General features: G+C 35.2%; 2 protein-coding genes and 1 pseudogene across 2 annotated transcripts; 1 reads left to right on the forward strand and 2 right to left on the reverse strand.

The window, feature by feature from the left end:
• The first annotated feature begins 1,434 nt into the window (after positions 1–1,434).
• LOC8265388 (bifunctional dTDP-4-dehydrorhamnose 3,5-epimerase/dTDP-4-dehydrorhamnose reductase) lies at positions 1,435–3,468 on the forward strand. Its single transcript, XM_002509641.4, has 2 exons — positions 1,435–2,083; positions 2,770–3,468. The coding sequence occupies exons 1-2, from the start codon at positions 1,628–1,630 to the stop codon at positions 3,220–3,222; spliced, it is 909 nt and encodes a 302-aa protein (XP_002509687.1). The 5' UTR covers positions 1,435–1,627; the 3' UTR covers positions 3,223–3,468.
• An 802-nt stretch (positions 3,469–4,270) lies between these two features.
• On the reverse strand, positions 4,271–7,941 carry LOC8265390 (annotated as a pseudogene).
• Positions 7,942–9,608: 1,667 nt separating this feature from the next.
• Positions 9,609–13,701, reverse strand: LOC8265391 (subtilisin-like protease SBT4.3). The gene is made up of 10 exons (XM_002509644.3): positions 13,101–13,701; positions 12,911–12,999; positions 12,532–12,629; positions 12,303–12,443; positions 11,959–12,061; positions 11,349–11,862; positions 10,937–11,259; positions 10,745–10,856; positions 10,441–10,654; positions 9,609–10,289 (listed from the first exon to the last, which is right to left on the reverse strand). The coding sequence occupies exons 1-10, from the start codon at positions 13,182–13,184 to the stop codon at positions 9,652–9,654; spliced, it is 2,316 nt and encodes a 771-aa protein (XP_002509690.1). The 5' UTR covers positions 13,185–13,701; the 3' UTR covers positions 9,609–9,651.
• Between the last annotated feature and the right edge of the window lie 20 nt (positions 13,702–13,721).

The following is a 13,721-nucleotide window of genomic DNA, read 5'->3' on the forward strand; positions in this document are numbered from 1 at the left end:
AGCATTTATATTTTGATAACTGGAGCGTCTTTTTGAAGCATTTTAATTATATTTTTTTTAGTTTTCAATCACATGAAATATTCTTTTTGTTGGACATGAATTTAACTGAGCTCGTGATTTCATGTTTTTATTTTGGGAGTATGTAGCACACGTTGGTCATCTTACTTAATTACATCTTCAATTCAAGCTTCAAGACATAATAATGATATTATAACAAAAAAAAAGTGAGGATACATAAATGGCTTGCTTATTATTGTATCATCATTTGATTAACTGTTTCTTAAATTCTTTTATAGAATCCCAGAACCAAAATGTAAATACCATGAAATAAATTTTTAATATTATCAACTATCTATATGTCAGAATTAATATTATGCATCATATGAAAATGATGATACATCAATTAGAGCTTTTTTAGAAGGTAAAACTAATTGCATTAAACTCTTTATTTTAAAATTTTTACAATAAAATAGTATTAAAATATTTTAATATATTTTTATTTTTTAAATCTAAAACAACTTTTTTTTGAAAGATAAATTTAGTTAATTAGAACATATTTAATGTATTTTTTATATATATCAAATTTTTATTTTAAAAAATTATATAATAAAATAATATTTTAAAATATTTTTATTTTTAAACATAAAATAAAGAATTGATCCAATTTCTTATAAAAAAAAAAAACTTAATGCAAGTTTAGAAAGCTTAGAAAGAGAAACCATAATATTAATAATTGATATCATCAACTCGTAAATATTCTTGATGTTATATATAAATTAAATATAAGAATATGTATAAATAAATAAAAAAATCTTAAAATTGTAATAGGTGTCTAAATTTGTTATTCAGAATTATGTGAGTTTGCTAGATAAATATTAATAATAAGAATCAATATAGTTTTAGTTTTAACAAAATGAATATTTTCTAACTCTATAATTAATTTTCTTTGGATTTCATGTTCTTAATACAATAATGTATCATCATTTTCATAAATATTAACCTTAATTTTGTCTTTTATGAGTGCATCATTCTTTTTCAGTTTAGCAAAACATGGATGTTTACAGAAGTTAATGGTTAAGGCTCACCTACTGATATTGGACATGAATAATAAACTGTGATTGTACTACTAAGAGTCCAAAAATATAGAAACAAATATTAAAAATTTATTTAATTTGCGTCTATAATTTAAGAATTATTTATGCAATAACCCTTTTTCATTTTCTCTGCCATTAAGTTTTCAGAAAATAATGAATCTTTGAGGAAGTTATTGGTGTATAGAAGTAATTTTTTTTTTTTTAGTTAATTTTCTAGATGAATTCTTCTTATATGCTTCATTTTTTAGTTACAATTTTTTAGAAAAAAAAAAAAAAGGACCACAGCACATAGTAAGAAGATGAGGTGCTCCGCTCTCTATCATATTAATTTCAAACCAAAAAAAAAAAAAGAAAAGAAGAAAGAAAGAAAGAAAGAGAGAGACAAAACACACACCACCCAACACATCATTGTCCAAACAGAGCTGCTATCATTTCTCTCTATATATTGCACACAACCTAAACACACAGACAGATCCAATCTCAGATCCATAAAATTATCTTGCTTACCGTAATTTTTTCATTTCTCTCCGGCGATGGGTTTCCAATCAAACGGCGCCACCGACAACAAAAAACCATACAAATTTCTAATCTACGGTCGGACTGGCTGGATCGGTGGACTCTTAGGTAAGCTCTGTGAATCACAAGGTATCGACTACACCTACGGTAACGGTCGTCTTGAAAACCGTGTGTCCCTGGAAAACGACATCGCTTCAATTAATCCTACTCACGTTTTCAACGCTGCCGGCGTTACTGGACGTCCTAACGTCGATTGGTGTGAATCACATAAGGTCGAGACTATTAGAACAAATGTGGCTGGGACTTTAACCTTAGCTGACGTTTGTAGAGAGAAAGGCTTGGTTTTGATTAATTATGCTACTGGTTGTATTTTTGAGTATGATGATAAGCATCCTCTTGGATCGGGTATCGGGTTTAAAGAAGAGGATACTCCGAATTTTATCGGATCCTTTTATTCCAAAACTAAGGCTATGGTAAGTTACCTTCATGATTTGGATCTCTTGCATTTGGTTACGGATCCAGTTATCTTATCATGGATCTAGCTACTTTCATTCTCCTTCTTCTTCCTTTCTTTTTTCCAAAGTTAGAATGTTTCTCACATTGCTTACTTGAGTGTGTTTGGAAAGTCTAGGAAATGCATCAATTCAACTCAATTGAATTTAAATTCTGTTCAATCATTTTTCTTTTTTGTGTTCAGATTGTCCGTTCTTTGCAAGAATTTTTTTTTATTCAATTCAGATCTTGCGGATGATTTATTCCAAACATGGCCTAATTGGCTGTTTGGCTGTCTACTACGATTTTAATTGGCTAATGCAATCCGATTTGTCCCCTTAACTTATTCACAATGGTCGATCAACTTCTTTTAACTTTTTTTACCTAATTAGTTCGCAAATTTTAAATGTGGCTACTTAGACCCATTTTCGCCACGCCAGGAACTCTGGATGTCAATGTACATAATGTGGCTGATTATCCGCATTGTGAAAATTGAGCCAGGAAGTTAACTATTGGAGTTAATTTCCCTTCGTGGCTACAAGTTTATGCGGCGAATTTATATTTAAGCCTTTTGTGTTGGTAATGAATAGAGTAATTATGTTAGTTCTTGTATGCTATTCATTGCATTATAATTCTGACTATAGTCTCTCATTTTCTTAAATGGAAGGTGGAAGAGTTGCTCAAGAATTATGAGAATGTATGTACATTGCGTGTCAGAATGCCTATTTCTTCTGATTTAGCTAATCCTCGAAATTTCATCACAAAGATCACTCGATACGAGAAGGTGGTTGATATTCCAAACTCGATGACAATCTTGGATGAATTGCTTCCCATTTCTATTGAGATGGCAAAGCGAAACCTCACTGGAATTTGGAACTTTACAAATCCCGGAGTTGTCAGTCATAATGAGATTTTAGAGATGTATCGAGACTATGTTGACCCCAACTTTACGTGGAAAAACTTCACTCTTGAGGAGCAGGCAAAAGTCATAGTTGCCCCAAGGAGTAATAATGAGCTCGATGCTACCAAATTGAGTAAAGAATTCCCTGAAATGTTGCCGATCAAGGAGTCGCTTATCAAGTATGTATTCAAGCCAAATCAGAAAACTGCTGCTGCTTGAGTTGAAAGCTTACCCTCTCTTGTTAAGTACATTTCAAGATGATGAGAATGCCACTAGTATTCAAATTGTAGGTTTGAATTTTTGGTTTCCCAATTTCCCTATTGTTTTTTGATATTACATCTTGTTTTCCTCTTTCCGAGTGTTACAACACGATTGCACCTATTAATATTTGAATGTTGTATTTGTAACTTGATCATGAATAAAGTAGCTGGAAGTGATTTTCAAGTTATAAATATATTTTTTGGATGTCCAGTTGTGCATTACCTTTATATGGTCCGAGCAACCTTGCTTCTTTTGAAGATATTACATTGTTTTATTTAATGCTGTTGCCTGTTGCCATAGCTTAAGCCAGTCGAATCTGTAGCTCTCACAGTATGCATAAACTTCTTGGGAGTATGGTTCTCTGAGAGTACCTTGTCTATTGCTGGATGCTCCTCATGCAGCATTTGATTAAAAATTCTCTTGGCCAGTAACATAAAGAAGGCTCAGATTATCTCAGGGACCTGTTCATAGTTGAAAATGCAGATGGAAGGCCTTGAAGTAGCAACATAGGACGGCAAGAAAATAAGGCATAAGGATACCGTGACTGGTATTTTCTTAGATCTATTTTGCAGTAGTAGAACCGTATGAAACTGTTTTTGCTGACTGATAGGTTTCCAGGAAAGGTCTTTGATTTTTTTTTTTCTTCAACATTTAGAGATTACGATAAAAGGATTTTGTACAAGCATGGACAATACCATAATACCTTGGCCCAGTTGATTGTGATCTTTTTCTTGTGTGGCCCATTATGAGTAAGGTAGACAATATGTAAAGTGATGTTTTGGTATAATTTCTTACTACATAGTCGGTGGAGATGGGCATATTGGCTTTGGCTTAGATAAATACGGCACAACTACAATTAGGGCAGAATATGTTTTAATAACTTACTTCTGTGGTTTACCCTGCTGGTTTCGGTGTTAGGAAAAGGGTCATCCAATATATGAACAAGCAGTGGAGGGCAGTAGCTTTCTTCTCCATTAAGTTCCAGAAAGAAAAAACACAAACAAACAAACAAATTTAAAAACACTGCTAAAATAGAAAGGATAGAAGGAAATGGTTATCATCTTTACTTTAGTTGCGTCCGAGGATGGCATTCTTGTGGTACATGGAAGCACCTTTAAATTTAAGTGTTTTCTGAGCCATGGAGTAGGAAGAATAGGTAGAACCAGGGAGAAAGTTATACACGACTAGAGGACTTCTCACCACATGAACACCGTCGTTCCATGTGATTGTACCTGAAATTATCGGCTGCTGTGCAATTTTTGGCCCTGAGACTGTCACTGAATGTTTTTCTTCTCCCAGATGGCAGAGAATGATAGGACTGAAGGCTCCACGTCACGCTAACAGAGTTTGGCATGCGAATTCTAACGCTTTAGGTAGACTTCCAACCAACATTGGTTAACTGTCCGAGTAAAGATTCCCTTAATTGGCTGGCCATCTTCAACAGCTAGGGAAAAAGTGGGATAGTTGAGATCCCAGGCCCTTTCGGGCTCTGTGCTGATACATACGCTACTATTGTCGCCTGCGATTAGTCTAAGAGTGGTAGTGTTGTAACCCTGCTTGCCGAGGAAGTTAGTGTAGTCTGCTTCAGTTGCATCATGAACAAGGCCCCAGGGTCTACAGCCTGCATTGGATTGATGTCCATAAGCAAATTCAAGGTCTTCGTGCTTCTTGGAGTTCATAACGTAAGCTATTCATAGAAAGAAAAGAAATGGTTCTGTGAGGATACCAAATTTAATTTGATTATATTAATCCACCATTCTCCAACAAGTGCACAATTTATCACCTGTTGTTATGAGGGCAGATTTTATGGTAGCAGGAGACCAGTCAGGATGAGCAGCCTTGATGTAGGCAGCACCACCACCAGCGTCTGGGCAGCACATGGATGTGCCGGATATTATGTTGAACTTCACACTTCTGGGGTCCTCCGAGTAGATGGAAGGTGGCGCTACAGGAGACCAGGCAGCAAGAATGTCCACTCCAGGAGCAGTGAGATCAGGCTGTGTATTAGCCATATTAAATTTCAAAGTGAGTTTTTAAGAGAAGATAGAGCGAGTAATGTTGTGAATCAGAATTTCCGAATCCCAGAATTACCTTTAGAATATCAGGGGTGATAGGGTTAGGTCCTCTAGAAGAGAATGATACAACTGAAGGTGCCATAATATCCTTCCAAATCTCCGACTAGAATAGACGCGATTGGTTTCCTGGTAAGGTACGAGTGTTATTGATAAACCTTAAATCCAGTCAATTATTAAGTTTTGGTATAGAAAATTGTATGGAAAACATTTTACTCTGTTGATTTGATGTAATTTAGAATCTGGAGACCCTCTTCTGTGCTGGTTAGAGTTGCCGGCAGGGGATAATTGAAACCAAAATCACTGTAAGATGAATCAGCTATTATGCATTGGCTATTAGAATGCCAGAACCATCCCAGAAGGTTTGACAGAAGACGATCTTGCCTGCTATTTTGTATGAATTCATGGCACCTGTCACGCAGTATCTTGAAATGTCTGAGTTAGGACCTGCAGAATAGTTTGCTGCATCGCCTCCCCAGATCAAATGATACCAGGTTCCGTTGAGGTCAAAGCTATTAACAGATAGTCCCTTTTTGATTCATCAAAGACCAAATATGAATATTATTAACAAAAATTGAATGAGAAAACTAGTTGATAATAACGAAGAACTGCACTTATAAACTCACAGTGATGACTTGTCCCCTGCCAAGAACCATTTTTGCAATAAATTTCCTGTCAATAGTGCTGAGCTACATTCAATTTCCATGGTGCGAAACTGCAAATTGAATATGGATGGGGTCCAGAATTGCCAGCAGAATTTGAGGTCAGTATACCATATCTCATGGCATGATAGGATCCAATGGCGATTGGGTCATCTAAATATGGGGAGGGTCAACCGGAACCAAGGGATACAGATAAAATGTCAACACCATCTGCTATAGGATCATCAAATGCTTTTAAGATATCTGCACTCGTACATCCAAATGACCAGCAAACTTTGTAGACAGCAATCCTTGCATTTGGAACTCCACCTCTTGCTATTCCTTCAGCTAGTCCAAAGCAGCTTGCTCCTTGCACCTCTCATCCTGCTGCGGTGGAAGCAGTATGCGAACCATGTCCATCAGAATCTCTAGGGGATTTAATGTCAGTAGTGTCATACCAGTTCTCACTGTTGTACCATCGAGCTCCAATAATCTTGCTGCAGTTCCAAGTATTTAATAGTTTCTTTTAATATCAGTATTTATGGCAATTGGTCATGTTAGCTATGCAGTAATGGAAAGGAGCTCACTTGTTGCAGGTGAAGTTGCCTTCACCTTGGCATTTTCCCTTCCATTTAGCAGGAGGAGCAGTCCTTCCGTCATCATTGAAGCTTTCAGATTCTGGCCAGACTCCTATGATACCAAGAAATTGGAAAACTTCAAATTAGCATACTCTTGAGATTTCAGCAGAGTGATGATTTAAATCAGTATCAATTTTAAACCTGAGTAGAGAAGACGACAATGACATTTCCTTCTTGGGAAGCTCTTAGTTTTCCTTGAGATAAACCCATGAAGTTCCATGACCTAGTAGTGTGAAGCTTTAGTATGCGGTTTGGAATGACTGAGATTACACCATCCATTTCTTCACCCAATATGTTTAATTTATATTTAGCACAGAACAAGTATAATATAATGTTACATTTTGTAAAACCAGTAAATTCAAAAGTCTAACTCGAGAGTCTTCCCACTTCTTCATCTGATAGCTACAAATCGATTGAAACTCCTTCCGTAGCTATAGATTAGCGAATCTTTGGCGGACAAAGAACTGCAAATTGGAAAACTCAATGGTCATCAGGATTCAATTAATTAATGCTGGCCGATAATAAAAATATTAGACGAAGTGTTAATTAACCTTCCAAGCACATTTTCTAGAATGGAATGATGAATTGATGCCGCGGAAAGGTCACCCGTAGGCCGCTCTCCCATCTATACAATATGAACCTACAGATAGATGAAGTCAATCCTCTCATATTATATTTGCAGAGATGCTTCAAAGTTCAAACAGTAAAAAAAAAAAAAAAAAAAGAGAAATTTGTGCTACAAATCAGTTCTACCCTCCTCTCATTGCCATAGCAATGCACAAAAAGTGCAGTTAGCAATAATGGGTATAGAAGAGAAGCCAGCCCCGCAGTGGCCATCGGAATGATTCGATACAGAAGTATTAATTAGTTGATGATCTGAAATCATGTAATTATGGTATTTATAAAGAAATCTCAGTACTACTAATGGACTACTAATGGACTTCTAACCACATAAGTCCCGTCATTCCACATGATTGCCCCTGACATGATCCTCTGCTATGAAATCTTTGTACCTGAAACCTTAACAGTGAATGTTTTCTTCTCTCCGATGTCGGAGAAAGACAAGACAGATGTTTCAACTGTGACACTAATCAAATGATAAAAGATACATTTGGCCTAAAGCAAATAACAATAATAACAACTTAACCGACAAGGATTAATAAATAACTAATCTAAACGACTGCATAATGACCCTAAACGGCAGTCTCTTTATTTTTCATATAACAGGTTTCCAATGGCCACATAACTTGCAACCCTAAATACAAAGGTCCACTTTGCAATCCTTTTGTTTTTATTTTCTTATGATCTTTATCTTGTTTCAAAATTTGCTTTTTCATGTGCTTTTAGAAAATTCAGTGTTTTGTAGTTCAGAGTTAGACGTGGGTCCACTTAGCAACATATAACACTTTTACAACTAAGATTAATCATGAATTTCTGTAATTTTCGTTAAAAAAAATTTATATATCAAAAAATATCATTATCAAAATAAATTAAAAACTTTTAAAATTGAATTCAACTAATCTTAAAATTTTTTTCTATTATAGTACGATACTAATTCTTTAACAATAACCGTATCAGAAGCTTATAAAAAATTATTCTATACTATCTAACCTTAATACCATAATCATTACTCACTCTGTAACTCATAATCACAATTGCTAAATTCAATTTCTTTGGTCAACTAAAAATCCTAGTCATTGGATACTGCAATTTGGATTCCAATCAAATATGTCATCATCTTTTTATTTTTTAGTTTATTTGAAGCTCTAAACTAAACCTCAAAATCAAAGTACAAGTTCTCTATTTATTTTTTTAATTTAAAGGTTCAACTTTTATAAACTTGTGTGATTAGCTACCTTTATTTTTGTTTTTTTTTTTGACAATTCATGCCTCATGATTAATGATATATAAACTTTTGATTTCTTTATATGTTAAAATAAAATTCATGAGTTAAGATTTTACTCTTTTTTAATATTAGAATTGAAAATAGTATCAAAATGACTTATATTGAACTAAAAAGATTTATTAAATATAATAGGATATAATTTATATTTAATATGATTCTGGTATTTTAGATTTTAAAGGAATCAAAACTAATACACTAATGATAATAATTAAATAGGAAAAGAATATAGAAATATACCTTGTGGTTAGATGCTTTTGCACTTAAAGAACTGTAGTTTTTTTTTTGTGATAAAGAAATACCTTCTAATTTAGTTGTCTTACATTTTTACTACCTTACAAATTAATATCTTTAATTTTTAAATTTAATATTATTATAATATTCTTTTTCAATAATAAAATGATTTTATAAGTGATTTTTTATTAGATCAGCTATCATGATACTTCTAAAAATATTATAATTTTATTTTAAAAATTATTTTTTTATTCCTAATAAAATTAATATATATATTTTAATTATATTTAACATGAATTCAGTGTAGTTAATTATATGCTAAATCACTTAATAAGTGATTTTGTTATTGAAAATAACTATTATACTAATATTAAATCATAGAAATTTAAAGATATTAGTTTGTAAAGTAATAAAAATATAAAAAAACTAAATTACATAGTATTTTTTGTCACGAAGAAGACCTCAGTCTCTTTAAGTGCAAAAGCGCTAAACTACATGTTACTTTTTTTATACTTTTACCTATTAAATAATGGAACTGGACATGTGCGTGCTCAACCTACTTGCTACCTTCCTTGTACAAAGGCTTGATTCAAGGTGATTGGTTTAAAGAGTTCTATCCTTGGTGAGATCACGAAGTACTGAAACTGGGGATGTAGTAGACCTTAGTTAATCCAAGAACACTTTCTTCACATGATGAACAAAAATAGATATTGTATTTTAACTTATTTGTTACTCATCAGGAACACAACTCTCTCTTCCCCACTCAGTAGAGGACATTAATAAAAAATTGATAGGAGGGGTCTCTTATTCTTTTTATCACTATCTTATAAAGACAGTGGAACATTGACCTGCCAGATTGCCAATATTTGAAATAACAAGTCCTTATTAATGGAATTTAATTAGTTTCGACCAAGGATGCCATTCTTGTGATACACTGAAGAACCTTCAAATTTGAGTGATTTCTGCTGCATGGTGTTGGTGTCAGGAGGAGAATAAGTAGCACCAGGAAGTATGTTGTAGACAACTAATGGACTTCTAACCACATAAGTCCCATCATTCCACATGATTGCTCCTGACATGATCCTCTGTTGTGAAATCTTTGGACCTGAAACCTTAACAGTGAATGTTTTCTTCTCTCCGATGTCGGAGAAGGATAAGACAGATGGCTCAACTGTGACACTAATCGTGCTAGGCAAGTACATGCTGATTGAGTAGGTTGAGTTCGGTTTGCCAACATTTGTAACTGTTCTTGTAAATACGCCTTGAATTGGCTGCCCATCTTCAATGGCAAGAGAGTAAGTTGGATAGTTAAGATCCCAGGCTCTTCCAGGTTCTGTGCTGTTGCAAATAGTGCTGTTATCACCAGTGATTAGTCTGAGAGTGGTGGTGTTGTAACCCTGCTTGCAAAGGAAGTTAATGTAATCTGCTTCAGATGCATCATAAACAAGGCCAGGTTTTGTTGCCGCCTCAGGGTTGATGTGGCCAGACCCGTAAGCGAATTCTTGGTCTGGATGCTTCCTTGAGTCCATCACATAAGCTATTCAATGGAAACATACAAATTATCGAGGAAGCTGAGAGATTAAATTTTTCTTTATAGTTATTTGCGCATTCTTAAATTATGGGTACCGTTTTGCCAAAATAAGCCTATATCAAGTCCATTTGTTGCTATGTTACTCGTCGATTTATACCTGTTGTCATGAGAGCAGATTTAACGGCAGCTGGAGACCAGTCAGGGTGAGCAGCCTTGACATAAGCAGCGGCACCACTAGCGTGGGGGCAAGACATGGATGTTCCTGAGATTATGTTGAAGTTAACACTCCTGGTATCTTCATAGTAGATGGAAGGTGGTGACACAGGAGACCAGGCAGCAAGAATGTCCACACCAGGGGCAGTGAGATCAGGCTGTGAATCATATATCCTATGTAAAATATCAAGAAAATTCGTCTAACAAAGATACTTTAGTCAGAGTTGTTTCTATCATTTCTTGGTCACCTTGAGAATGTCAGGGTTGATAGCATTGGGTCCTCTAGAAGAGAATGATACAACAGAAGGTGCCATGATATCTGTCCAAGTCTCACTAACTTCAATAGTAGCGATAGGATTCCTGAACAAAAATGCTTAGCTTAGTTAATCAGATGAATCAGAGCAATAAAACCTCAAATTATTTCGTGGACGTTAGATTACTCTGTGGATCTGATATACTCCAAAATTTGTTGGCCTTCTACTGGAGTAATTACTGTTGCTGGTAGTGGGTAGCTAAAAGCAAAATCTTTGCTGTACTCTGGGTCAGCCATGATAGTACCCACACCATTAGCTAATAAAACACCTGAACCATCCCAAATACTTTCACAGAAAACAATCTTTCCTGCAACAATGTATGAATTCATGGCACCAGTAACGCAATACTTTGCAATGTCAGGGTCAGCTCCTGCAGAGTAGTTTGCTGCATCTCCTCCCCAAATCAATGGATACGTACCATTGAGAATAAAGCTATTAACGGATAATCCCTGAATTCATCAAAAGAAAAATATGAACAAGTATCAAAAGAAAAATTAAGCAGCACTAGATGACGTGTAAACAAGATTCGTAAACTCACGGTGATGACTTTGCCGCTGCCAAGAACAGCATTAGCAACGAATTTCCTATCAATGGTGCTGGCAGCAACAGTCAATGTCCAGGGTGCGACATTGGAGGCTGTATACGGAGAAGGTCCAGAATTTCCTGCAGAATTGGCTGTTAGGATACCATATCTCATGGCATGGAAAGAACCAATGGCAATTGGGTCCTCCATGTATGGGAATGCCCATGGAGCACCAAGGGAAACAGAAATAATGTCGACCCCATCAGCTATGGCATCATCAAACGCTGCAAGAATATCAGCGGCAGCACATCCGAATGACCAGCAGACTTTGTAGACAGCAATCCTTGCATATGGAACTGCACCTCTTGCAAGTCCTTCAGCTAGTCCAAGGTAACTTGCTCCTTGAACCTCTCGACCTGCTGCTGTTGAAGCAGTGTGGGATCCATGTCCTTCAGAGTCCCTTGGGGATTTGAAGTCAGTGTCAAAATACCAGTCCTCACTGTTGTAGTACCTGGCTCCAATGATTTTGCTGCAATTTCAAATATTTCAACGTCAGTTGCTGAAACTGAAGTGAAAGAACAGAAACATTTGTATTGGCCAAGTAGTGAGGAAGAGAAGAGCTCACTTGTTGCAAGTGAAGTTGCCTTCACCCTGGCAGGTTCCTTTCCATTTCGATGGTGCTGGGCCCATTCCTTCGTCATTGAAGCTCTCAGATTCTGGCCAGACTCCTAAAATACAAAGATATTATTGGAATGCTTCCAATTAGCAGATTATGTTGAAATTTACTTTTTTTCTTTTTCAGGAGTTCATGGAGAAGAATAGAGCAATCATTAGGATTTTTGAACTCCTTACCTCCTCTTAGTACATGAGGTAGGCACATGACCACTAGATTACTAATCAAACAATGTCATCTTAAATATATTGTAGATTGATGTGAGTAAATTCGAAGATATGTAAAGAGCTTAAAACCTGTGTCAAGAAGACCGATAATAACATCTCCTTGCTGAGAGCCAGAAAGTTTTGATTTGGAGAAACCCATGAAGTCCCATGATCTCGTCGTGTGGATGTTTAGCATGTGATTTGGCATCACTGAGATGATACCATCCATTTCTGCAGCCAATTTTTGTTTTTTATAAAGCATGGAACAGGACAATAAGATCCGGACAATATTGTAAAATTTCTAATTTAAAACTCTAACCTGAGAGTCTCTCGGCTTCTTCATGTGATAACTTAGCTGCAAACCCGTTGAAACTCCTTCCGTAACTGTAGACTAATGACTCTTTGGCTGATGAAGTACTGTAAATTGTTAAGAAAGGAAACTTAATTTCAATGTTTGAGATTAGAATTACACAATCCTAATGCCCCCAGAATGAGCAGAGACCTACTAGAAGGCGGTTTTTTTCTCCTTTTTTAAGTTGTCAACCTCTAAAATTTCTTTTCATTCTTTAGACAAAGGTATGGATGTTTAACCCTGTAATATCTCTCAGGATATGTTTTACAAGCAGACCATGTCTGGTCCGGGCGTAATTAGAGTTGAACATTTCAAAAATTATTAGATAAATTAAGTATCGATTAACCTTCCGAGTACAGATTTTAGTATGGAATGGTGGGTGATTTCAGCAGAAAAATCTCCATGAGGCCGGTTTCCCATGTATACGATGTGAACCTATACGCATATAATAAATGTATATAAGATACTATAAGAAGAGAAAAAGTATGTTTCAAAGTTGAAAGAACCAAAAAAAAGAAAAAAACAAATAATCAAACCTTTCTGTCATTGCCATGGCATTGCACAAAAAATGCAGCGAGCAATAATGGGCAGAGAAGAGAAACCAGCCTTGGTTTTGCCATTTTGATTTAGAAAATTGATGATATGAAGTTGAAAAATCATGGAATTTATATTAGCAACACTGCACTTGTTATTAACGTCATACAATTTCTTCATAATCAGCAGCAGGCCTTGGTCTTGTGGTTGTCACCAAATCAAAATATTTAAAGTCGTGATTAACAACACCCATCAAAGTCATTTTTGTGATCTTCTGTTTCTTCTAAATGTTACTTCATTTCTAGTCGACGTTGCACTAGCAACATTCCTTTGTTTTTGTTTTTGTTTTTTTTTTTCATTTTCAAAAAATGTGCTTGGATACATTTAAATAGTTGCAAATTATGCTTTACGCCATTGGACAATCATTATAATGATATGGTGTTCAAGAGATTCGAATTCTTACATTTCCTGCTCCATCTCTAATAAAAATTTATCGTAACTATTTTCAGACCAATTGTCTCAAGTTTTACTCTCCGAATTGTGCATATACATTCTTATGATACTTAATAGAATATGTATGTTACCGATAGGAACCTGACACGTGTAAAGCTAGTATAATTTTT

Source organism: Ricinus communis, chromosome 5 (genome assembly GCF_019578655.1).
Source record: "Ricinus communis isolate WT05 ecotype wild-type chromosome 5, ASM1957865v1, whole genome shotgun sequence".
NCBI lineage: Eukaryota > Viridiplantae > Streptophyta > Magnoliopsida > Malpighiales > Euphorbiaceae > Ricinus > Ricinus communis.

What these genes read in the sequence shown, in the direction of transcription:
- LOC8265391 (XM_002509644.3), bottom strand. Translation starts at nt 13,184, where the DNA reads ATGGCAAAACCAAGGCTGGTTTCTCTTCTCTGCCCATTATTGCTCGCT. An exon ending in GCCATGGCAATGACAGAAAG is followed by an intron (nt 13,000 to 13,100) that starts GTTTGATTATTT and finishes ATATGCGTATAG; the next exon opens with GTTCACATCGTATACATGGG. An exon ending in CTAAAATCTGTACTCGGAAG is followed by an intron (nt 12,630 to 12,910) that starts GTTAATCGATAC and finishes AACAATTTACAG; the next exon opens with TACTTCATCAGCCAAAGAGT.
- LOC8265388 (XM_002509641.4), top strand. Translation starts at nt 1,628, where the DNA reads ATGGGTTTCCAATCAAACGGCGCCACCGACAACAAAAAACCATACAAA. An exon ending in ATTCCAAAACTAAGGCTATG is followed by an intron (nt 2,084 to 2,769) that starts GTAAGTTACCTT and finishes CTTAAATGGAAG; the next exon opens with GTGGAAGAGTTGCTCAAGAA.